Genomic DNA, 26,853 nt, shown 5'->3' on the forward strand with positions numbered 1-26,853 from the left:
GCGTGCAGGGGCAGATTTTCTCGGGTTATGCGCATATGTTACGCATGTAACCTTTGAAAATCTGCCCCTATGTCTTCTTCAGGGGGTGTATTAATTAAATTTCTCTCCGGTGGATAAAGTTTTAGAGCAGCAACTTAAAACATGGCTTCATGCTAAAGATGGCAATTTCTGCTTTATAGAGCAACTTGTGTAACTTGGAAACATCGAATCACAATACACTGAGAATAATCTCCATTCCAGACTTGCCCATAGTACAGCCGATCAAAACAAAGATGTCCAGTCCAACTCTTCATGCATGCCAAAAAGGCATGCGAGAGTTTAAAGTTTAGATCCAATACTGCTCCTGGAAATGTAATCATGCCAACCTGTCCCCTCCTCTAGGTGATTGATAAACTTGTTCCAGTACAGGCTAATGTATCTAATCAAATGTGTGATGACTGCCCATTTTGATTGCTCTTATAGTCCTTCCTACATATAACTTTGGGCATGGACAAATCAGAACATACACTAATGAGCCGATGTACAATTTTTTAAAAGTTTTTCTCTTGACCAAGTAACCAGAAACTGGGTCAACCCAATAAACACCCACCACAGTATAGTCACAAAATTCACATGGTTTACAAATAACATGTCCCACTACATTATGTACAATATGAGATGCTATATAATATGAATGTATTCTATGATTCTGAATGTTTAGCTCCCAGGAAAAATATATTAATGGCTGCTCTTTAAAAACATCACATAGTGCCAACACATGCCAATGTTTTCTTATTGATGACACTATTGCTGCTGCTGTAGTAGTCTGTTTCAATTTACATACTGGTCATGAAGTGTTTGTTTCTGATTTATAGTTCAGCAAATCTTGCCAATCAGAAAACCTGGCACAAGAAAAACTCACTTTGAATGATTTTGTGGTCCTTTTTATATATAACTTTGGGCTTGGACAAATCAGTGTCACACACATCCACTTGCTTGCTAAGATTATTGAATCCTCTGTTCTCAAACAACTCTCAAGTTTTCTTGATGATCACTGTATTCTAGATCAACACCAATTTGGGTTTTGTCCACACCAGAAACCAAGACTCTTCTCATCTCTGGTCTAGATACAATACACCATGGCTTTGATTCAGGCACCTGTTATCTTCTGTTTCTCCTTGATATCTATGCAGCTTTTGACACCCTCGATCACTCTGTTCTTTTATCATGTCTTTCTGATGCTGATATCACTGACACTGTTCACGCATGGTTTTCTTCCTGTATTTCTAACCATCTTCAACAAGTTCATTTTCAGGGAACCACCTCCTCATGGCACCCTATTACCTCTAGAGTCCCACAAGGTTTTTCTCTTTCAGCAGCACTTTTTAATATCTATTTCACCCCTCTTTGCCACTTACTTGCTCAACTAGGAGTTTCATACAAAAATACATGCATACAATATCCAGTTTTTTTTCCTCTCTGCTCCCACAGCTAGTGCTTCATTTAGGAAAACTAGATGCTCGCCTAGAGCACTAACATTTGGGGGATGGGAAAATCTTGCCATCATGAGGCCCAAAGGGGTGCTGTATCAGAACCAATACCACCAGAGCCATGTCAGGAAGTTGCAGGATGTGACATGCCAAAATGTTGTTGATGGTGACATGTCAGGATGTAGGATGAGAAATAAAACCCCAGTGTTGCTAATAAGATGTGTCAGGTGGCAACAAGATATGATAAATTTCAGTGTAGTTGATGAGAACATTACAGAAGGAAGTAACCTAAATCTGACCGTTGTGTTGTTGTTGGAGATGTGTCAGGACATAACAGGGTGCGACAGTGCTCAATGTTGTTGAAGGGGACATTGTCAGGAAGTAAGAGGTGAAATGAAGCCCCAGTGTAGTTGATGTGGATGTGTCAGGGGGCAGGAGGATGTGACAGGTCCCAGTCTTGTTGTTGAGTACATATCATGAGGCAGCAGAATGTGACAGATACTAGTGTCATTGATAGAGACAAGGTTGGATTTGTCAGACCCCAGTGTTGTTGTTGGGGATGTGTCTATAGTTAGCAGGATGTGATAGGTACCAGTGTTGTTGATGGGGACATGTCAGATGGAAGGAGTGAAGCCTGAGTGGTGTTGTCGGGGATGTTTCAGGAGGTTATGACATGTCCAAAAGTTGTTGATGGTGACATGTCATCATATAGGATGAGGAGTGAACCCTGGGTATTGTTAATGGGGCATATCAGGAAGTTGCAGAATTTGCCAGACAAATATTTTTATTATTTAACAGTTTTATATACCGACCTTCATAGTAAATAACCATATCGGATCGGTTTACAATTAACAAGAATAAAACTGGGGTAACTATTTAAGTAAACGAAAGATAAACAGTAGGTAGGAATGAGTCAAAAGTTACAATCAACAGGGAAGAGAACTTGGAAGCTTGCAACAAGCTGGAAAGAAGATAAGGCAGGAAATAAATATGAAGTGATACCATAGGGCGTACGGGTTAAAGCTTAATGGTGCTTTAACCTGGGAGAGTCAGAGTCCATTCGTGAGTATAATCACCATAACGGGTAAGCGTGTAGGACAACTAGTGATTGTCTGGTGGGTCGGCGAAGGCTTGGTGAAAGAGCCAGGTTTTAAGTCTTTTTCTAAAAGTTAACAGGCAAGGCTCCACTCTGAGACTTGAAGGGATGCTATTCCAGATAGATGGGCCAACTATCGAAAAAGCTCTGTCTTTGGTCATCAAGAGGCGTGAAGCTTTAGTAGGGGGAAATTTCAGGGTGCCTTTGAGAATATCTCTAGTTGGTCTGTTAGAGGAGTGGAGTTTGAATGGGATTTCCAGGTCGAGTTGAAGATGATGATGGATAGTTTTATGAATTACGGTGATTGATTTGTATAGAATTCTGAAATTAACTGGTAACCAGTGTAGGTTCCTGAGGATGGGATAGATGTGTTCGCTGCGGCTGGTACTGGTCAGCAATCTCGCAAATATGTTCTTGATGGTGACATATCAAGAAGTAGAAGGAGGAGTGAAGCCCCAGTGTTGTTTGATGGGAACGTGTCAAGAGGTAGGATGAGAAGTGAAGCCCCAGTGTTGTTGATGGGGCAATTATAGGAGGAAGTAAGCTGAGGCCAACCCCAGTGTTGTTGGAGATATCTCAGAAGGTAGCAGGATGTGACTGGGTTCAGCATTATTGATGGGGACATGTAAAGAGGTAGGAGGTACAGTGAAGTCCCAGTGATGTTGATGGGGATGTATCAGGAGGCAGCAGGATGTGACAGACCCCAGTATTGTTGATGAGAACATGTCAAGAGACAGAAGGATGTCACAGACCCCTGTTTTGTTGATGGGAGTATTTCAGGAGATAGCAGTCTAAGTCAGACCCCACTGTTTTTGATGGGGATAAGTCAGGAGGTATCAGGAAGTGAGAGACCTCATTTTGGTTGATGAGGACATGTTAGGAGGCAACAAGATATGACATTTTCCAATCTGGTTATGGGGGATGTCGCATGAGACAGCAGGATTTTACCGACCCCAGTGTTGTTGGGGATGAGTCATGAAGCAGCAGGATGTCACAAATCCCACTGTTGTTGATGGTTATATGTCAGGAGGAATGAGTAAGAGTAAAGCCCCAATGATGTAGTTGGGGATATGTCGGGAGGCAATAGGATGTGACATACCCTAGTGTGGTTGATGGGAATGTGTCAGGAGGTAGCAGGATGTGAGAGTTCCCAGTGTTGTTGATAGTGACATGTCAGTAGGTAGGAAGATGAGTGAAGCTGTTATGGAACCCTGCCCGTGGGTCCCCGCGCAAGCAGGCACTCACCCCATGCTGCTTTCCTCTGCCCAACATGGCTGGTGCCGCTGGAGTTGGGCCTTTAGCGTGGCCGAAGCCGCGGACTTGCGTTCCTGCTGCGGCCCAGAGGTCCTCCATCTCTTCCCCCCTTCATGCGGCAGAAGCCGCGGATTGTTGCCTGCCCTCTGTGCGGCCTATGCCGCCACTGATGTCTGCTACATCTTCGCGGCATGAAGGCCGCAAGCCCCAGCCTGGATTAGTGGCTGGAGCCGCCCCTGGGGCCTCCTGCAGTGGCTGGAGCCACCGCCGTCTTCGGGGCCTGCCTTCCAGGCCAGCCCTGCGTCTGCGACGTCAACGCTGTGCAGGCTGCTGTCCACGGTCCTGCACAGCCAGCTTCCTGCTCTTCCTTAGGCGCCAGCGCGCGCCTCTTCACAGAATTTAAAGGGCCAGCCACAGGAAGTGTGGCTGACCCCACCTAGGAATGGATTTCCTGCCTTGCAATCTACAGAATGTTTGCGGATAACTTTGACATGGCTGTTAGGGTCCTGCCTTTCTACCCCAGTGATAGCTTGGGCACAAAAACTGCAGTTCCCACATGTGGTTTGTCCAGGGGGATCATCAAGATGTTCAATGGGTTGTGCTGCTCGTACCACATGTTGTTTGATATTGGTCCCTTGGCCGTACACAAACATGGGTGGTGTTTCAAAGATCATGTGTGGGCTTAAGACATGCCAATTGTGGCGAATTGACTGTCTAATATGGTGAGTGAGGTCTGTATGTTCCAATATACAAACCAGGTTGGGAATTTGTTTTTTGTTTCTGTATTGTAAAAGACCTTCGCGGTCAGAGTATTTGGCCCGTTTAAAGGCACGCTTGATGGTTTGTTGAGGATATCCTCTTTTGTGAAATCTGTCGCTCAAAACCTTGCTCTGTTGCAAGAAATCTTGACGGTCTGAGCAAATTCTTCGTATATGGAAGAACTGTCCAACAGGAAGTCCTTCTTTGAACCGTCTAGGGCAGGGGTCGGGAACCAATGGCTCGCGAGCCAGATGTGGCTCTTTTGATGGCTGCATCTGGCTCGCAGACAAACCTTTAATAAAAAAGTAAAAATCTAACAAAACCCCCCACCCTCCTGACGCCCCCAAGACCTGCCAAAAGTCCCTGGTGGTCCAGCAGGGGTCCAGGAGCAGTCCGGGAGTGATCTCCTGGACTTGGGCTGTAGGCTGCCAGTAGTCAAAATGGCGCCGACGGCCCTTTGCCCTCACTATGTCACTGGGGTCGACCAATGGCGGCGGTAGCTCCTGTGACATAGTAAGGGCAAAGGGCCGTCGGGTGCCAGTAATCAAAATGGCGTTGACGGGGGTCAGGAGGGTGGGGGGTTGTAGTAAATTAATTTTGGAGGTCTTGGGGGGCGGGGGGGTTTTGTTAGATTTTTACTTTTTTATTAAAGATTTGTCTGCGAGCCCTGGACCCCCGCTGGACCACCAAGGACTTTTGGCAGGTCAGGAGGGTGGGGGATTGTAGTAAATTAATTTTGGAGGTATTGGGGGCATCAGGAGGGTGGGGGTTTTTGTTAGATTTTTACTTTTTTTTTTTTTTTTTTTTTTGAAACTTTCTTTATTGAGGTTTAACTTACAACAAAGATAGGTTTAGCCATAGATTTAACCAAACAGTAAAAACCCCACAGTTTCCCCCCCCCCCCCCCCCAACCATATACAGTCTGTGGAGGTCAGAAAGTCCAGTAGGAAGCAAAAATTGTTTGGTTTGTTTTTCCTTTTTTTTTTTTTTTTTGTAATCGGTGGGCAGACGGCGCCTGCCTGCCATTTCACCATGTCCTTGCAGGCTGTTGGAAAGGTTCCGGGTGTCCATGGGCCAGCTGTGTTATGCTGCGGGTACTCAGCAACATCTCCGCAATCGCATCGGACAACCTAGTCTTCACCGTACCCTGGGAGCCAAATACTCCTTAAAGGCGGACCATATAGAAGTTATTTGTACAGATCTCTGTGGTGTATATTGGGTGAGAATGGCATGCTCCAAGGAGCACAATAAAACCATCCTTCGGAACCAATGTTCAGGGTTAGGAAGATCTGTAGTTATCCAATTTTGTAAGATAATTTTCTTACCCACTAGACCAGCTCGCATAATAAATAAATTTCCTGAGGTAGATAACCGTGGGTGAGTCGAATCTGCCATCCCAAACAACCACAAATTTGGGTCTGGTGGCAAAGATGTTTTCAGGATGGTAGAGCATATACGACATAAGTGCTTCCAGAAATTTGTAATCGAACTGCATTCCCAAAAGCAGTGGAAATAAGTTCCAGCACCTGCTCCGCATCTTGGGCATTGGGATGTGTGTACCAACTTCATTTGGTGTGCCCGAATAGGGGTGATATAACACATCCACAGAAATCTGTACTGCGTTTCTTGTAAACTGACATTCTCAGAAATCATTTTTAAATCTACAAAACATTTTTCAAACTCAACATACGTCAAGGAAAACAGTGGCCATGCTTGCCAGCGGGAGTATAAAAGTCGTACTTGGAGGGAGTCAGCATACTCCCCAATCTCCTTGTATAAATAGGAAACAGACTGATGTCTTTTCCCCCCCCCCCCCCCCTGAACGAGATCTCTTAATGTATTACTGGTTTGTGTGACCACTGCTCTACGCTGTCCAGCGCTTATATAGTGAGAGACCTGAAGGTAAGCATAATAGTCTGACTGCGGTAGAGAATATCTTTGTTGGAGGGTCGGGAACGACACCAAAGCTCCCGTTGACCGATCCGTCAAGTCCGTAAAGTACGTAAGCCGCTGTTGGTGCCAACGTCGGAAAATGCTCCCGGCCTTCCCTGGCGGAAACAAATCATGCCCCCTAATAGTAAGAAACTGGTCAAGAGGGTTCTGTAATTTGCCCATGGTGCAGAGCGTCCTCCAAGCTTTCCTACAAGTCCATAACAGGAGATGTGGTTTTATATGTGGAGGGAGCATTTGAGTAGGAAGCAATATTAGTGGGTTCAAGGTTTTTACCCCATACCACTCTAGGAGGCACGTGTATGGTGAGACTGTGGAGGTGGCAAAAAGCCAATCCGTTATATGACGTATGGAACAGGCTAAGTTGTAATGTAACAAATGTGGGCAGCCAAGTCCCCCTTTATCTGTTGGGCTCATCAAAATAGTCATGGTAAGTCGGGCCCGCTTTCCTCTCCAGAGAAAAGAGCGTAGGGCCCGTACAAATTTACAATGATCTTTTCTAGTAATCCATAACGGGGCTAGCTGAAGTATATAAAGCCATTTCGGTACAAGGACCATTTTAAAGAGCTGAATACGCCCCACCAACGAAAGTGGTAGGCCCCCCCCATCTCCGAAAAGCGGACAATGTTTTCTCCATCAATGATTTAATATTTGCTGCATATAAATTTGAGATTTTCAATGGTATTCGCAAACCTAGATATTTCAGTTCCTTGACCGCCCAGCGGAGGGGGAAATCTGCGCCCCACCTGGCCTGTAATAGGCCCGTGACATCCAGAGCTTCCGATTTAGCGTAGTTAACTTTAAGTCCCGCGAATAAACCATACTGGTCCAAGTATTCCAGCACCGCCGGCAGGGATGTCGAGGGTTGTGTGAGGTATACTAGGAGGTCATCCGCGAACCCCGCTATTTTAAATATATGGTTTGGCCCTCCGAAGCCCTTCACGTACGTACTACCCTCAATCTTCCGTAAAAGGGGGTCGAGGGCCAAGATATATAGCAAAGGGGATAAGGGGCAGCCCTGACGCACTCCCCTCTGAATAGCGATGCCCTCCGATAAGTGACCGTTGACCAGCATGTGGGACACGGGATGTGTATATAATAAAGATAGATAGTGCATGAACTCGCCTCTCAACCCGAATCTAGAGAGAACAGAGAAAAGGTACGGCCCACGCCACTCGGTCGAAGGCTTTTTCTGAATCAAAGCCCACGACCAGCGCCGGGATATTTTGGGTTTGGCAAATTGTCATGGCTGTTATCAGTTTTACAATAGTCGGAGCCGGTTTTCGGCCCCTCACAAAACCCGTTTGTTGGTGGGAGATCAAACTGGGGAGAAGGATCTTCAGTCTCTCCGCTAAGACCTTGGCGAGTATTTTTAAATCGCAATTCAAGAGCGATATGGGTCTGTATGAGGCCGTGTGTTTCGGATCTTTCCCTGGTTTTGGGAGCACTATTATGTGCGCCTTATTGAAGAGCGGAGGAAAACTACCTTTTTCCAATCCCTCTGAAAAGTAGCATGTCAAGTGCTCCCCGATATATTCTGACAAAATTTTGTAGAAATCATAGGAGAACCCATCGGGGCCGGGGGATTTTCCCGGCTGGGCGGCCGAAATTACCTGCGTGATTTCAAATGTTTGAAGTGGGCGGTTCAGAAAATCGCGTTGTGAGGCTGAAATCATGGGTATTTTAACATCCTTAAAGAATTCAGTCTCCGCGGTCTCATCTGGTGGGGTCTCAGAAGTATACAAGGTACTATAAAACTGTCTAAATAGCTCAGTAATCTCGGGCTCACTATGCACCTCTCCCCCAGTGTCGGATTGTAAGCTAGTGATAAAGGATTTTTTTCTCTGCGGTTTTATTAAATGTGCCAGCAAACGGCTGGGTTTGTTACCGAATTTAAAAAGAGATTGCTGGCCCTTCCACAAATAAGCTTGTGCTCTCGTATCCAGTAGAGTATTCAACTGTCCCAAAATACTATAAAATGCCTTCCTATGTTCTTCAGTATTTCGGTGGATCATTGTCTTTTTTGCCGTTCCAAGTCGGGCTTCAAGGTCTAAAATAGATTGATTTATGCTTTTATTACGGGCATGAACATACGAGATAATTTCACCGCGGAGGACGGCCTTTGCTGTGTCCCAAAATAGGTGTATGTTAGTGATGTGTTGTTTGTTATTTTTGGCATAATCTAGCCATCGCTCTTTGAGGAATGCCTTAAAACGAGAATCATCCCTCAAAAAATGGGGAAAGCGCCATATACGGTGCCCATTTGTGGTTCCGGGAGAAGTGATCTGGATGGAAATAGGGGTGTGGTCTGAGATAGCGAAGGGTTCTATCTGGGCTTTGGAAATTGTGAAAAACTCCCGTCTGGAAACCAGGATGTAATCAATACGGGAGAAGGTGTGGTGGGACCTCGAGATATGGGTGTAGTCCCTCTCATTTGGGTGGAGAGTTCTCCAAACATCGAGAAGGTCAAGATAGCGACATAAGTAGGCGACTCCCTTTAGACTTCCCCCTTTAGGTGGCAGCGTGGAAGCGCTTTTATCCAAGGAAACATCATGTACACCATTAAAATCTCCCACCACATATTGCGTGCCGTGAACGTGTATCTGAAGTAAATTACATATGTTCTCAAAAAACCCCTGATTATATACATTTGGAGCATAGATATTGCAAATAGTCACCGGTTTGTTGTTCCAGTTGCCCATCACAATAAGATATCGGCCAGCAGGGTCTGCAATAGTCTGGACCACTTGAAAATGTATGTTTTTGTTCACTAATATGGCCACCCCTGCCTTGCGATGCTGCGCTTCAGCATAGATACAGGTGCCCACCCAATCCCTTTGTAATTTTTGACTTTCAATTTTTGTGAGGTGGGTCTCTTGAATACAGGCCACATCCGCATTCAACCGTTTCAAATGTGCCAACACTTTTTTACGTTTTACTGGGGTGCCCAACCCATTAACGTTCCACGATACCAGATGTGGCATTACCCAAGCTCACATAAGAGGGATTCGAGTTGAATTTGGTAAAAGAAACCCATCCCTAGGGTCGGCCCCCAGCCTGGCCTTCCCTGCACTACGCCCCATCCACCAGCCTCCATATAGGGAGGGTTTTTCCCCCCTCCCTGTGCCTGGTCCCTTCGTTCCCAGAGTTCAAGCAAAGCACCTAATCCAACCCACCACATCAAAGTCATATGAATCAACAGTCCCCTACCGTCCATTCCTCCCCCCCTGCCTCCCGTTCCCTCCCCTCCCCCTCCCCCCCCCCCTGTCCCCCAATCTCAAACGAAACATGAACAACATGTCTCCAATTCTAACTGGAGACGTGGAGACCCGATTAATGTGTCCGGGGGTACCACTTCACCTAATGCGAACAAAAACCTAAACACCTGCATTTCGATAACATAACCGGGTTTTTTTTTTTTTTTTTTTTTTTTTTTTTTTAAAGTCAGCGCGCCTGTTTGGACTATGGCTCAGGAGCATACCCAAACTGTGGCTCCCGAGTGTCGCCATCGCTCTGGCTCCTAGGGGATTTTCGGCCTCAGTCCGCGTGTATTATCCTCTCTCGGCACGCTCTCCGAAGGTTATGGGAGACGGCCCCCTAGTCCGGGCGTGGGCCACCAGCGACAGGTATGCTGTTTAGAATATCCGACTTCGCGAAGAAGGGGTAGTAGACGAAGCGCACAAAACAGACAGCTCACCTCCAGGGAACATGCTCCGCACTCGCGAGGCCCAAAACTGCCAGTCAAGTGCACGAATCCCCCCCCGGGCGGGCACCCCCGGGCCTCCCCCGAGGAAACTCCCGGGGAGTGCTCCCCACGCCCAAGACTGCGCTTCGCTAACAAACCTGTAACGTGGGGAGCCCGGGTCCAATTTTTAATTTCGCCTTCCATCTTTTGTTTCCCCTCTCTGTTTTTGTTTATGGGTACGGCGTCGCTCTCCGCTTATCCCCACCAAAGAAAAGGAAAGCCACCCGTCGGCTACTGTTGGCTCAGCATCCGAGCTCCCTCCTCAGTACTGCTCGTCTGCCATGTTAGCTGATGGGGCGACAAGAGGAAATTCAAGGTGGATGATGGTACTCGTGCGCCGGGAACAGCAAAAACTCCTTTTTTTTTTTTTACAACAAAACCTGTTTCCTCCCTCGCCGGCCTCGCCATGACATGGAGACTATTTATGGATGCTTGAGCTTGTCGAGAAAAACTTTTGCTGCCTCCGGCCCCTCGAAGAGATGGCTTTTGTCCTCATGCCAAATGCGTAGCCGGGCCGGATAGAGCAGGGAGAATTTTATGCCCTGGTTATGCATGCGGGTGCACATGGGGGAGAAACTGCGGCGCATTTCAGAGACCTCCGCCGAGAAGTCCTGAAAAATGCGTATTTTATGCCCGTGGTGTTCCAGTTCCTTAATGTTGCGAGAAGCCCGCCATATTTCCGCCTTATGGGCATAGTTATGAATCTTAGCGATGACCAAACGAGGACGCGCCTGGCCGTCCTTCCTTGCCCCTAGTCGATGGGCCCTCTCGACGATCAATTTGTCCTTCAAATGCGGGAGCTTAAGAACCTCCGGTAGCCACTCAGTTAAAACTGTGCTCAATGTTTTCTCTTCCACACTCTCCGGGAAGCCCAAGAAACGTAGGTTCTCCCGTCTAGCTCTGTTTTCAAGTTCCTCTACTTTTGCGTGCAATTGTTTGAGTTGTTTTTCCGTGTCCGCCATTTTACGCTCAGTTTGAAGCGCGTCGTCTTCTACACTGGAGATGCGGTTTTCCATGTGATCGATACGAGGGGTCAACTCGGCCAGTGTCTCTTTGATCTCCCCCATCTGCGTGGTAATATGGTTTAATTTTTCGTCCAGAGCTTCGCAAATTGCCACTTTAATATCGTCGATGGTGAGCCCTGAAGAGGGCTGAGAGAGCCCTCCCTCGCCCGCGGCCGCCATCTTGGGGGAGGTAGTCCTCGGTTTTTCTTTCTCCTTTTTACCTCCTTTAGATGTCATCGGGGTGTTCAATTTGTTCATATAGCGGGTTATGGACATGTGCGCTTCTCGCCAGCTAAGTTTGTATCTCGTTCGTGGGTTTTTCACATGCAGATGCAACGCGGTATGTGAAGTGGGCCCCGGAGCTGGTGAGGAGACGTCCGACCAGCTCACCACATCACGTGATCTCCGATTTTTACTTTTTTATTAAAGATTTGTCTGCGAGCCCTGGACCCCCGCTGGACCACCAGGGACTTTTGGCAGGTCTTGGGGGGCGTCAGGAGAGTAGGGGGTTGTAGTAAATTAATTTGGCAGGTCTTGGGGGGCATCGGGAGAGTAGGGGGTTGTAGTAAATTAATTTGGTAGGTCTTGTATGGCTCTCACGGAATTACATTTTAAAATATGTGGCGTTCATGGCTCTCTCAGCCAAAAAGGTTCCCGACCCCTGGTCTAGGGTGATGGCTTTCAAATTTGAGGAAGTTATTCCTGTCAGTAGATTTCCTATAAAGTGAGGTATGAATTCCATGAGATTTTTTGGAAATCAAGATATCCAAAAAGGGCAAGCGGTCTTTGTCAAAAGACATGGTAAATTTCAAATGTGGATGGGATGTGTTGAGCCACGAATGGAATTGTGATAACTGATTTTCAGTTCCCGTCCAGATGAAAAAAATATCATCTATGTATCTCGACCACTGTACAATAGATTTGAAAAATTCTGAAGGATAGATGACTGTTTCCTCAAATTTAGAAACGAATAAATTGGCAATATCGGGGGCAACAGGGGACCCCATTGCCACACCATGGATTTGTAGAAAATATTCTTGTTGATAAGAAAAGTAGTTGTTGAATAAGACTAATTCCATCAGTGACACTAAAAATTTGGTGGGGATGCGTTGAGGACATGTGCGATTCACCAATCAGAGGTGCCACCTTTCTTAAAAATTGTAAGTGGGGCCTCTGGGTATACACGCTTCATTTTAAATTTATTTCCAACATTACAGCCTCTGTGCCGGCAAGAATTATATCTGACTCCTTGAAGAAGGAGGTTTTCTCCGAAACACTGAGTGTCGGACAGCGTCGGATTCTTTCCCCCAGCAGGATTTCAACTTTGGTACTTGGACTTGAGCTATTACCTGCAGAACTAGAACTGGAGGGCTCATAAGATAAGTGTATTAGAGATGTGAATCGTGTGATCGATCGTCTTAACGATCGATTTCGGCTGGGGGGGGAGGGAATCAGATCGTCGTGGTTTTGTTTTTGTAAATATCGTGTAAATCGGGGGAGGGCGGGAAAACCGGCACACTAAAACATCCCTAAAACCCACCCCGACCCTTTAAAATAAATCCCCCACCCCCCCGAACCCCCCCCCCCCCAAAATGCCTTAAATTACCTGGGGTCCAGAGCGGGGGTCCCGGTGTGATCTTTTACTCTCGGGCCTGCGGTGCGTTGTAGAAATGGCGCCGGCGCTACCTTTGCCCTGTCATACAGGTCAAAGGTGGCGCCGGCGCCATTTTGTTTTTTGTCCCCCGACGTCAGGAGCGTAGGAGATCGCTCCCGGACCCCCGCTGGACCCCCAGGGACTTTTGGCCAGCTTGGGGGGGCCTCCTGACCCCCACAAGACTTGCCAAAAGTCCAGCGGGGGTCCGGGAGAGATCTCCTACCGCGAATCGTTTTTCCCCCTTCCCCTCCCCCTGATTTACGATTTTTGACGATAAATCGGGGGAATTCCTATTGTATCGCGCTTCTAACGATTTTTGACGATTTAAAATATATCGGACGATATTTTAAATCGTCAAAAAACGATTCACATCCCTAAAGTGTATACCAATTCAGCTCCGGATAAGGAAGCCTCTCAAAAAATGTCTCTCTGTGACCAATGATTTAAAAAAGGCCCTTGCTGCTGAAAGCTTTTCAAGCCTGTAGCCCCTGGTGCACGTTATATGAGGTCACTTTGAGCATTCATCTAAAATCTATCCCTCCACTACACACATATACAGGATCTTTATTATAGTGTTATCAGTGATTTCCCGATTATTGGGGATTCTTGATTTGTTGTATTGCTCCAATAATCTCTGCAGCATCATATAGGTAGAAATCCAGTGAGTGTCCACTAGGGATAAGCATTGATTTTTTATTCATGTCATTTTCGTTTCGAATCATTATCTGTTCAATTTCATTTTTAAAATGATTCAGGAGGTGTTTATTTCGTGTTTCTCCTAATTTCAGAGTTAGTGCATACTAACTGAAAATGTTACCAATCAGTTAAAAAGCATCAATTTGGGAGGAATTCATTAGCTAGAGGTATTGTTCCACATTCCATTGGCTGCCTCCTTGTTTCTGGTACTTGTTTGTGTTGCCTTGATTGCAAGGCGGTGTTTGTGGGGGTAACAAGTATAAATAAACTAGTGATGCAATTTTATAGCATCAAGTTCTAGTCAGCAAAAGCATGTAATGCAAATGCATATTTAGAATTCACTAATCGTTTTGTATTTTAGGAAAGGGGCCCTGGCATTTTGGGATATGCATACTTTGAATTCCCCTGTGTATTTGTCTGTGAATTTGGGGGGGTGCGACAGGTAGGAGAGAGTCTGGATGGGGTAGTGTTGGAGAGAGAGAGGCAGCCTGGTGTGTGTGTGTGGGGAACCTGTCACCCCATACAGTTACCCCAGTCACCCCCACCCACACACCAGGCTGCCTCTCTTTCCACATGTCAACCCATTCAGTTACCCCAGTCACTTCCCCTCTCATAAGTCCCACCCCATACACAACAGTCTGTCTCTCTCTCATCAGTCACCACCCCAAGAAGTCTCTCTCTTACCTGTCACCCCCATACAGTCACCATATTTACTCCCCTTCTTTCTAGCCACCCCCCACATATCAAGCTGAATCTCTCTCACCAGTCACCACCCCAACCAGTCTCTCTCTATCTGTTACCCCATATAGCCACCCCAGTAACTCCCCCTCTCAAAAGTCACCCCCACATATCAGGCTGCTTCATTCTCACCAGTCACCACCTCAGCCAGTCTCTCTCCCCCACCTGACACACCATAAAGTTACCCCAGTTATTCTCCCTCTCACCAGTCACACCCCACATACCAGACTGCCTCTCTCTCACCAGTCACCACCCCAACAAGACTCTCTCCTATCTGTCACCTCAAACAGTCACTCCATTCACCCCTCTCACAACTCACCACTCCAATCAGTCTCTCTCCCACTTGTCACCCCAAATAGCTACCCCAGTCACTCCCCCTCTCACCAGTCTCCCCCGAAACACACACACTAGGCTACCTCTCTCTAACCAGTCACCACCCCAACCAGTGTCTCTCCTGTCACCCCATATAGCTACCCCAGTCACTCCCACATATCAGGCTGACTCTCTCTCACCAGTCACCACCTCAGTCACTGGAACTCATCTTTTACTCATTGCTGTTGATATGTGATTCCACCAGATATGTTGTAGAAGGTACAGGCACTGAGGTAGGGTGAGCAGGTCCTCGAGGAGCAGGTTAGCAGTTACCCCGACATACTATCGTAACAATTTTCAAAAGTCCATTTACTCGTGTTAAGTGCACTTAATGTAGGTAAAACCTATTGACAATTCAATAGCATATATTGTAGCAATTTGCAATTTTTAGACCTCTGGTATTTGCATACAGACAACTAAATCTATATTTTTTAGCCCCAAATATAACCTGTTTATTGTTAGCAACTGAGTCATGTAATTTGGAATCATCATTTATATTTGTCACTCTTACTACATTCTCTGTTTCGCGATATTATGATTTTTTTGTTTTAACAGTTTTCTTTGAAGGTAGCTCTTTTTTGGATATACAGTTACATAAAAATTCCCAAGGGATCTCCACTAGGGATGTGAATCGGGTGATTGAAAGTCTTAACGATCAATTTTGCTGGGGGGGGGGGGGGGGGGAGGGAAATCTGATCGTCATGGTTTTTGTTTTTTTTAAATCGTAAAAAATCGTAAATTGGGGGAGGGTGGGAAAACCAGCACCCTAAAACCCATCCCGACCCTTTAAAATAAATCCCCCACCCTCCCGAAGCCCCCCAAAATGTTTTAAATTACCTGGGGTCCAGTGGGGGGGTCCCGGCGCGATCTCCCGCTCTCGGGCCACGGCTGCATTAAAAGAAATGGCACCGGTGGCCCTTTGCCCTTACCATATGACAGGGCAAAGGTAGCGCCGGCGCCATTTTGGTTCCTGCCGGTAATCTATGGGGTCCCAAAATACACAAAACGCTAGTGAAACCTCCATGCAGACCTATAGTTTCAGCAAATGGGTCTTTGTTTGAACCTCTAGCTAAATTTATAGACACATTTTTACAACCGCATGTTCGTCAATCTAAGTCCTACGTCCAGGACACATCAGATATGCTTAATAAATTGAAAGCTTTGAAAGACACACAGGATCAGCACTTTCTGGACAGTCTGGATGTAGAGGCATTATTCACTAATGTTCCTCAAAAAGAAGCACTGCAATTGGTTCAAGAAATTTTCCAAAACAGAGTGAGGCCTCAACGCATCCCAGCAGAATTTCTTACTGACATTGTGGAATTGATCCTTTTCCACAATTATTTCACATTTGAGAACCAATATTATTTACAAATACATGGAGTGGCGATGGGGTCACCCATAGCACCAGACGTAGCAAACCTTTTCATGACGAAATTTGAGGAAGAACAAGTATACCCATCAATATTTTTCCAACATGTCACATCATGGGTAAGATATATAGATGATATTTTTTTCATTTGGACTTCTACCGAAGACAGGCTTATATCATTTCATCAATGGCTTAATCAAAACAACTCCCGATTGAAATTCATCATAACCTATGATCGATCAACACTCTTTTTTGGATATACAGTTACATAAAAATTCCCAAGGAATCTCCACTACACTTTTCAGAAAACCTACAGATAGAAATAACTACTTAAAATTTGATAGCCATCATCCACGTCATTTCAAGGAAGGCCTTCCTGTCAGTCAGTTCTTCAGAATTCGAAGGATTTGTTCAGAAACTGAGTTTCACCGTCAAGCTAAAACTTTACAGAGAAGATTCCTTGAAAGAGGCTATCCTCCCAAAATCATCAAACGAGCATATAAGAGGGCATGTAACTCTGATAGAGAACAACTATTGAAATATCGACAGAAAGAAGCAGCACCAGCACTTATCTGTGTGCTACAGCATACAAATTTGACCCCGCTAGTGAAAGAAACCATACTCAAATATTGGCACATATTAAGTCCACATTCAGTATTCAATAACCCACCAATGTTTGCCTATTCTAGGGGGCAAAATATTAAACAACGGATTGTTAGAGCTGCACCTAGGAGTCATTCCTCTATTAGCACAGTAGGACAGACGACATGCGGACAATGTTCGTTCTGCGTTACTGCACAAACAGGCCTTGTTTGGCAAGATCCGTCCTCAGGAGTCAAAATACAGAGGACACACACAGTGGACTGTAACTCAGAATATGTGATATATGCTCTAGGGATGTGAATCGTTTTTTGATGATTTAAAATATCGTCCGATATATTTTAAATCGTCAAAAATCGCGATACAATAACAATTCCCCCGATTTATCGTCAAAAAATCGTAAATCAGGGGAAGGGGAAGGGGAAGGGGGAGGGCGGGAAAACCGGCACACTAAAACAAACCTAAAACCCACCCCGACCCTTTACAATAAATCCCCCACCCTCCCGAACCCCCCCAAAATGCCTTAAATTACCTGGGGTCCAGAGGAAGGGTCCCGGTGTGATCTTTTACTCTCGGACCTCCGGGTGTGTTGTAGAAATGGCGCCGGCACTACCTTTGCCTTGTCATATGACAGGTCAAAGGTAGCGCCGGCGCCATTTTGTTTTTTTGTCCCCCGACGTCAGGAGCGTAGGAGATCGCTCCCGGACCCCCGCTGGACCCCCAGGGACTTTTGGCCAGCTTGGGGGGGCCTCCTGACCCCCACAAGACTTGCCAAAAGTCCAGCGGGGGTCCGGGAACGACTTCCTGCACGCGAATCGTTTTTCCGTACAGAAAAACGATTCACGGCAGGAGATCGCTCCTGGACCCCCGCTGGACCCCCAGGGACCTTTGGCCAGCTTGGGGGGGCCTCCTGACCCCCACAAGACTTGCCAAAAGTCCAGCGGGGGTCCGGAACGACCTCCTGCAGTCAAATCGTGTTGCCTTACGGCCGGCGCCATTTTGCGGTAAAAGGTATTCATAGAGGAATATATACCGTCCTAAATATGTAAGTAATTTCATGCTGAAACCTCGTTCCAGGCAGGCGTTCTGCCTCAGAATTTCTCTCACAGAAACAAATTGATGTTTAAAGCAAATTGTATTCCTTGCAAAGTGCACTTTCGCTGTTGTTGTTTCACAGTAACAATCAAGCATTTGATGACTCCAACGCATTCCATTGACCACCTCTTAAAGAGTTAGTAAGTGTCTTTTCGACATTCAGCCATAGTTTCACTGCTATCATTTTGAAGCATTTATAGACTCTGCTTTTCTTTAACAAGGTATGGGCTATATTTCGCTGAAGCAACTCATTAGAGTTTTCTTGAAGCTCCCTGAAGAAGGAGTGTAACCCACTCCGAAACCCTGCAGAGTTGGAGGACCAACTTCAGGATTCAGATAAGTGCACATTTAATGTTCATCGGTGCACTATCTTACGTTCACCATAGTAATAAGAGGTTTGAGTGCCTACACAAAGACAGAGGTGTGGAATGACCAATGATTAATCTGGATTGAGTGCATAAAGGCTACATTAATTTTGCCTGTTGCACCACAAATACCAGGTCTTAATGTCATTATAGGCTTTATCAACATAGCCAGTGACAAGACAAATATGATGGTCATCCATGACACCTATTAAATCTATCATATGAGTCATTAGTGGCAGAATTTAAACATTGTGCTTCTGCATGATTGTCAGTTTTCCTACATTATCTAATTTAAAAACTGCGCTAGCTTCCTTTTAATTGTTAACACCAACTCCATTGTTCCACCCTTGGTAAGAGGGAGCCCAGCCCATCAGAATAGGATCCCTCTTCCTCAAAATGTTCTTCATTTTGTAATACATCTAAAGCCTTTTTCTCTGCACCATCATGTCATCCACACATTAAGACTCTGGAGCTCAACCTGCTGCTAGTTTCCTACTAGTAAAACTGGGATCATTCCTGAAAATGTTATCCTGGAGGTTCTGGATTTAAATCTCCTATCTAAAATCCTAAACTTGCCTTTCAGACGCTCCCTCCTGAATCATCTGATGTCATTTGTACCCACATGGTGCCATGATGGCTGTTTCATCCCTAACACTCTCTGAAATCTTATCTAGGTGACATATGAGATCTGCAAACTACACAACAGTTGGACAAGTTACCAAGTGAGCCTCGTGTCCACCAGCCACATACCTACACTATTTACATTTCTAATGGCATTTTAGCAATTTTGGATATGGTTCTAGGAGGCACTAAAAATATTTTGCTCTGTTGTTCAAATATTTTGAGGCAATATCCTGTGTCTCCCTTTCACCATTTCTTATTTAGGGAAATTATTACCTTCTCTTCCACTGTGGTCAGGTATAGAAGATCTGTTTCTCTGTAGCTCCTGCAGGTCTTCAAGGCTTGCCACCAGGTGCTCAGAAGCAATGGATTCTGGTAATAACAGTTACCTTTCCAGTGCCACCAGCTAGTAGCAGAGGGGCAGCGGCTCAATAATCCTAGTGTAAAAATACAACACTGGAGAATAAGAAGCAATGGCCAGAGAAGCATTCCACAGGTAAACATTAAACTTAGAAAGGAAACACAGAACCAGAACAAATCTGATAAACATCTGCTGACTTAATGAAAGGGTTTACATTAGTATAATCATGAAAATTATGAATCCATAACTGTTAACAAAATTGGTATTGTTCATTTTTATTAATTTACATATTTTTCTTGTCCTATCAAAAACAGGGAAGGTTACAATATAATATTCATAACAACACATACAAATAATAGACAAAAACAGTAATTCCCCATCCCCTATATAGAAGAGATCAGCACCTGGAATGTGGGATGAGCAAATTACTGTTTTTGTCTATTATTTTTATTTGTTACCAAAGGGATAGTGGTAGGTCTTCAAATCACTTGTTTTATATTTTCTCAGACTGGTTTTCAGTTAATTGGTTCCATGTATCTCCTGTTGAATGACTATTGCTAACAATTAAGAATGAGATTTTTTTTTTAATTCTTTATTTATAATTTTCATAAATTCAAAGTCAATAGTTTGTAACAGAAAAACATGGATTGGTAATTATACAATGCATATAATAAGTGTAATATTCCCATTAAACATCATTTCTTAATTTACCATTACTATTACCATATCAATCAAAAATATTGAGATTCCACTTGGTGGCAAAGAAAAAATAAGGGAGAAATAACTGGATTAATATTTCATAAAAGAACATGCATATACTCCATACAATCCTATTTATTTAATTATCTAGACAGTTGGGGAAGAGGTAGCTAGTTTTCTCTGTTCAACAAAATCTTTTAGCTGGTCGGGCATAAAAAAAATATATAAATCATTTTGTTTCTTAATTAAACATTTACACGGGAAATGAAAAGTGAAAGTATAGCCCAATGTAATTACTTCTTGATGGAATGCTAAAAAGCCTTTCCATCTTACCTGTGTGGCTATTGCTAAATCCAGGAATTTCTTAACTACTTTCTCATAGTATGTAATGGGATATTTATTGAAATATTTTTTCATTATTAGATTCAAATCATTTACACATGAAAAAGTAACTAAGTTACCCCATTCAATTACTTGAGCAGTAGAGTCTTCTAAAAAATTTGCAAGATCTCCCTGAAACACCATTTCAGATCTGTTATTTAGATTTAGATTCTTTGGTTTTGGTAAGAAATAACAATGGTTCACAACTGGTGAATCCCCTAAAATAAAGCCAGGCATTTCCATTAGAATTTTTTTAACAGTAATTAGAGGTGTTTCCCCAACTATTCTGGGGAAATTAAGAAATCTTAAATTGAATTGTTTGGCTTTATTTTCAAGAGACTCTATTCTTCTAGACAGAATTTCCCTATCCTTTACCACAGCCACTTTGAATTCTAGAGACTTTTTCTCATTATCTTCAAGACTTTTTATTCGATCTACAGAATCTTTTATTTGCTTTTGTGTGGAAAGAAAATCCTGTTGATATCTAGCATTTACTAAATCTAGTTTCTTTTCCAGACCTTTAATATTTTCCCACAATTCCAGCCATTATTTCCCACAAATTATCTAGAGTAACCACGGCAGGGCGTGCTAAGGTTCCCATATCCTTACTGCCAATAAGATGTTCCTCCTCCTTACTAGGAAGAGTCATTGACACCAGTCCTCCTCCCTCTTTCTCTGGAGTCAAACCTATGGCAGCAGTGGCAGCTTCTTCTTCAGGTCTCTCATCTCGGGGTTGAAAAACCCTGGCTCAAGACCAGAAGCAATGATCTCCAATGAAACATCTTGTAGGGTTCCTTCACCACTTCTCTGCACTGGTAGTAGCCCGATGTTAGGACTAAGGGAAGCCTCTTCTGCCAGCAAGGGCTGCCCTCCCAAACTGCCTGGCACATCAGAGCCCTCGATGCCCAAATTTCTTGGTATAGGTAAGAGCATAAAATGCCTGGCTTATCTCCTGTTGAATAGGTGAAGGTAATGGCAGGGAAGAATAAACTCTCACCTTCCCCTTTCATTTTGCAGGCATATCAGTTATTATTTATTTAACTTTCATCCTAAACAATAGGGATAAATCCAAACTAGCCCCAAACTATGCAAATATTATTGCCTTACCATGTCTCTGTTGACTCTTGGAGAAGGACGTTAAAAGGAAAAAAAAACCTCAAAAGAAATACTTTAAGGTTTCCTGTTAGAATAAAAAAAGAGAGATCTTTGCAAAAGTCGAACAAAATCCGGACGAAATCCGGGTGAAGCCGGGCAAATCCGTGCGCCCCTTAGGCAGGTGCCCATGGCTTTGGCAGTGTGCCAGCATCTGCTGCATGCTGTGTGCAGCCCGATGATAAGGGCTGCTTCCGGGTTCCACCTCCAGGTCCCATCCCTGACGTCGGCAATCACAGCTGGGATGAATTACTGTCTGGGCAGGCAGGGTAGCTCACCCCCGAACTCAAACAGCTGATATGAGGTAACAGAGCTCCAAAACTCCTTCTCTGCCAGCAAAAATTTCAGTCATGTGATTTCTTATAAATTGAACCCAGAAGAGAGGAGTAAAACGTAAGACTAAATTCATATCTTTTTAACTTTTGACATACATGTTAGCATTTCAGCATATTTTTTCATGTCAGTAATCTTCAATGATTCTAAAAGTCTAATCAGTATAAATTTACCATACAGCAATAATATTTTCATTAGAGATGTGTATTTGTTTAAAATGAATGCACAAAACAAAATGAATAAGGCAATTTGTTTCTTTTGGGGGCCCCATAACAAATTAAGGACCCTCTGAATGAAAAGGACCTTATTCAATGCATTTGCTTTAAATGCATGCATCGGGTCTAGGCCAAGAACCAAGCCCCCTACCACTAAACAATCAATTACCTGATCGATCAGGTATCCGCAGAAGTTGTCAGTTTGGGTCTTGATGCCTGGGCCTCGCTCCAGACTTAGGCACAATGCTGGGGCCAGGTCCAGATGCCTGGGCCTTGCCATAAGCCAAAGCCCGGGCCCAAGCCTGATACTGTGGCCCAGCCCAGAGTCCAGGACCTGTCTACTGGGCCTGAGCTAGGGTCAGGCCCAGGCCTTGGAGCAGCTCTAACGATGCCCTCTTCTTCTTTTCTTCTTCAAGTGATGCCATCCTTTGGGTTTGCACCTGGAGGCCCAGACATTGGGACTTGGCCTCTGAGCTAGGTCTCAGCATTGGGCATGAGTCAGGACTCCAGCTTACGCTCAGGTGTCGGGATATGGCCTCCATGCGGAGCCCTAACATTGGACCTGAGTACGGGCCGAGGCCCTGGTATCAGAATCTGGCCTCCAGGCTGGGCTCCAATGTCAGACCTAGATCTAGGCTGAGCCCCAGTGTCAGAATTTGGCCTCCAGGCCAGGCTGCAGCCTCAAGCCTGGACCTGGGCTCTGGCCTAGTCCGAGGAATCAGCCTTGCTTTGGCCGAGGCCATGTTTGCGGCGACCTAACATGTTCTTAGCCTTCCATGGCTGAAGATTTGACCTGGGCCTAGGCGTTCCCTGTGGATCCTTAATGATCAAGTAAGTGGGGGCCGGGCATTTTTCTGGACAGGTGGGAGGGAGGGATGGAGGCCTTGGAAAGCCTTATTTTTTGTCCATTTCTGGTTTTTTTAATTTTTTTTTTTTTTTTTTTTAATTCTTTATTTACCATTTTCAATTTTACAAACAAAATCATTATCATTTGCAATTTGAAATACATGAACTGGATATATTGATTATAAATTTAGGATAATTCCTTTTATCTTCAATCTGAAGTTTAAACAATATAACTATACTGTAAAATAAACCATAACCAGTTACATTAGTATTAATCATAGTTGAGAGCGTGTTGCATAGTAAAGAAAATATTTAGGGAGTATATTATAACACCAAAATAAAATAAAGTTACTTTAAACATCATAAACTGCTATCTTTTTATGCTCCATTAATTCGAAATTGGGGATGATGCAGGAATCCTTCTCTGTTGTAAAAATTCTTTAAGTTGTTCAGGTAGGAAGAAAATAAATACATCATTTTCCTTCCTCAACACACATTTACATGGGAACCTTAAAGTAAATGTATAGGTCAGATCAAGAACCTCTTGACGCATAACCAAGAAAGCTTTCCTCCTTACTTGGGTGGAATATGCAAGGTCTGGGAATATCTTAATAGGTTTATCCATAAATTGGACAGGATATTTTTGAAAGTAATTCTTCATAATTAAGTTAATATCACTAAGTGAGGAGAAGTTAACCAATAAGGACCCCCAATCAATAATCTGAGCACTTGACTCTAAAAAATTGGTTAGGTCTCCTTGAAATATCTGTCCTGATCTATTATTGGGGTCAGATTTTTTTGGAATAAAATAACAATTTACTATACTTATTTTTTCCCCCAATACAGTGCCTAGTAATTCTATTAGAAACTTTTTTAGGGTGATTGAAGTTAATTCCCCTATCACTCTTGGAAAATTCAAAAATCTTAAGTTATACTTTTTGGCTCTGTTTTCCAGGGACTCTAATCTTTTGGAAATCACTTCTCTGTCTTTAACGACAGCTACATGGAACTCCACATTTTTCTTTTGATAATTTTCCAATTCTTTTGTCCTGTCTGTTAATTCCTTAATTTGTTTCTGTGTCTGTAATGTATCTTGTTGGGAACCAGTTATTAAAGTATCTACTTTCCTTTCTAAACCTTTTATATTTGTAAACATTCCTTCCATCATACCCCAAAGAGCCTCAAGTGTTATAACCGCAGGACGGGCGGGTAAGCCAGGGCTGCTAGCTTGGGTCGTTGGTTCATTATTCCCATTTAAGGGAGTTATTATCTCCAGGAACTCTACTCTCTCTCCTGTTCTTGGGATGGCACCCAAGGTAGCAGAAACTCCTTCACTGATAGTCTCTGCTTCAGCTCCTTCAGAGCTTATTTCCACCAGTCTTTGTGCAGGAGGTACACCGATATTGGGGCTTAGAGAAGCCTCGTCTAAGGGCACACTCAGTCCTCCCTGACTGGGTGGCTCAACAGAGTCTTTGGTTTTCTCTTCATTTAAAGCAGGAGACAGTAAAAATCTGCTGATTTCTTGTTGTATTGGAGATGGCAAAGGTAATGGGGGGAACACCCGTATTTTACCCTTGCGTTTAGGAGGCATAGTCAAATTACTTGAAAACGAACAGCAGTTTTACTTAAATATGATGTCTCTTTTACTTGCAACTGATGGTCTGCAGGGACTTGAAATTATTACATTGAAAAGAAATAACAGTACCTGAAGAGAATGAACACCATCCGATGGTTCTCCGACGTCCGACGAATCCGGGCGAAGCCGGGCAAAGCCGGTACTGCGCGCGCCCCTTGAGCGCGCGCGGCTTTAGCGGCGCGCCGGCTCTGCTGCGCGCCGCTGAGTGCCCCGTTTAAATGGGGCACTTCCGGGTTCCGCCTGGGACCGCCCCTCCACGTCTCGGCGTCGGTATCAGCTGGAGCTCCACAGCGGGTAAGCAGGCTCTCACCCCCGTTCTCAGACAGCTGCAGGATGATGGTTAGGTCTTTGCCTCTGCACCCTCAGCGAACAACTCAGATGCCCCGCTTAAATGGGGCACTTCCGGGTTCCGCCTGGGACCGCCCCTCCACGTCTCGGCGTCGGTATCAGCTGGAGCTCCACAGCGGGTAAGCAGGCTCTCACCCCCGTTCTCAGACAGCTGCAGGATGATGGTTAGGTCTTTGCCTCTGCACCCTCAGCGAACAACTCAGACGCCCCGCTTAAATGGGGCACTTCCGGGTTCCGCCTGGGACCGCCCCTCCACGTCTCGGCGTCGGTATCAGCTGGAGCTCCCACAGCGGGTAAGCAGGCTCTCACCCCCGTTCTCAGACAGCTGCAGGATGATGGTTAGGTCTTTGCCTCTGCACCCTCAGCGAACAACTCAGACGCCCCGCTTAAATGGGGCACTTCCAGGTTCCGCCTGGGACCGCCCCTCCACGTCTCGGCGTCGGTATCAGCTGGAGCTCCACAGCGGGTAAGCAGGGCTCTCACCCCGTTCTCAGACAGCTTGCAGGATGATGGTTAGGTCTTTGCCTCTGCACCCTCAGCGAACAACTCAGACGCCCCGCTTAAATGGTGGCACTTCCGGGTTCCGCCTGGGACCGCCCCTCCACGTCTCGGCGTCGGTATCAGCTGGAGCTCCACAGCGGGTAAGCAGGCTCTCACCCCCGTTCTCAGACAGCTGCAGGATGATGGTTAGGTCTTTGCCTCTGCACCCTCCTTTTAATTTTTTTTAATGTTTGATTGTTTTTTTCACACTAATGAATAAAACAAACATTCTATGCACTGAAATTCATGGAAAAAATATTCCAAAAGGTACCGAAAAACAAAAACAAATTTTTTTCACTGCATACCCCTAATCTCATAGGAAACACCTTTTTAAAGCACCCTAACATTCCCCCCTTTATCATATATAGTATAACTCTATAGTAAGTTTGATTCAAATGATAAATATATGAAGGTCTACTGGGACTAAGTTCTAAGTCTTGGGTCATAAGAAATATTGATATTTAAAATCATTTGTAGTTTTGTAGCTTTAACTTAAAAATAGTCCCTTTCCTTCCCCCCAGAGACATGAACAGGAATAACCAATTGTTTTGTTTATAGTAAATGTATAATCAATAGTTAATAAAGTTGAAATTAGTTAGATTAATGTAAATGTTGTGGGGAAATGGATAGATTTTTCCAGAACTTAACCTTTTTGGGAAGGTCACTATGGATCATATCAAATTCAAGGCAACAACAGAATATTCTAGCTAAGCAGATTTAAACTCAAACCTTTGTATGCATAACATACTACCAAATATTGCCATACTTACTAATGTCATTAAACAACTTACAATAACTGCATATTCAATCAAACAATCTCTTCAGGAAAGGAAAGCTTCTTTACTTCTTGTTTTGTTATCCATAACCACCCCAGCAAGTAAGAAACTTTTTGTTGATGCTTTACCTGTACTTTTTTTTTTAGTTTCATCAGATATTTGTTTTATTCCTGGAGGATAGATTTTTAGTTTATAAACTTTGAGTTTGTGAACTAAGTAATGCATAAGTTTGTACCAGCTTGATGGATTTGATGGGGTCAGTTATCTTTTTTTCACTTAATGATAAAGATGAATATCTGGATGATAACTAGAAGCAGAAGTAATCATGTAAATGTTGACATAATGATTGATGGAAAAGTTGTGATAGAAGATAATATTCTTTGAAAAGCTCTTTTGAAAGATACCCTTAGCTCTTATAGTTATTTGTCTGGTTTCTGAATGGGGGTATACTTACCATTTCTTTCCTGAGGAGAATTTATGTGATTTTTGGACCTCCAATGAATTATATGACTGGGTTAAGATAAAAAGTAGACTTGGTAGATGAAGTGGTATTCAATAGAGCCAGGAAGTTTGGAGATGAATGATGATTCCTGGAATCAAGGGATGATGAACATTAGGAGAAGGCCACAGGAAAATAAGTTGAAAAGTTTTTCTTGTTAAACATCCAGAATTGGTATTGATAGAACATTGTGATGGTTGTTGTCAGTGAGTTCTCCCAGGAATGAGCAGCTTAAGTATTTATAGAGATGAATCCAGCTGATGATAATGGAAGCAGA

General features: G+C 44.3%; 1 protein-coding gene across 1 annotated transcript in view; it reads right to left on the reverse strand.

Moving 5' to 3' along the window:
* LOC115097582 (aggrecan core protein-like) overlaps positions 1–24,368 on the reverse strand; it is a gene marked incomplete in the record, with an annotated part of 129,099 nt that extends 104,731 nt beyond the window's left edge. The window contains 3 exon segments of the mRNA XM_029613518.1: positions 19,067–19,227; positions 20,841–20,974; positions 23,713–24,368. Coding sequence (XP_029469378.1) covers positions 19,067–19,227; positions 20,841–20,974; positions 23,713–24,368 — 951 coding nt within the window.
* Between the last annotated feature and the right edge of the window lie 2,485 nt (positions 24,369–26,853).

The sequence above is a fragment of the Rhinatrema bivittatum genome, chromosome 8 (assembly GCF_901001135.1).
Source record: "Rhinatrema bivittatum chromosome 8, aRhiBiv1.1, whole genome shotgun sequence".
Lineage (NCBI taxonomy): Eukaryota > Metazoa > Chordata > Amphibia > Gymnophiona > Rhinatrematidae > Rhinatrema > Rhinatrema bivittatum.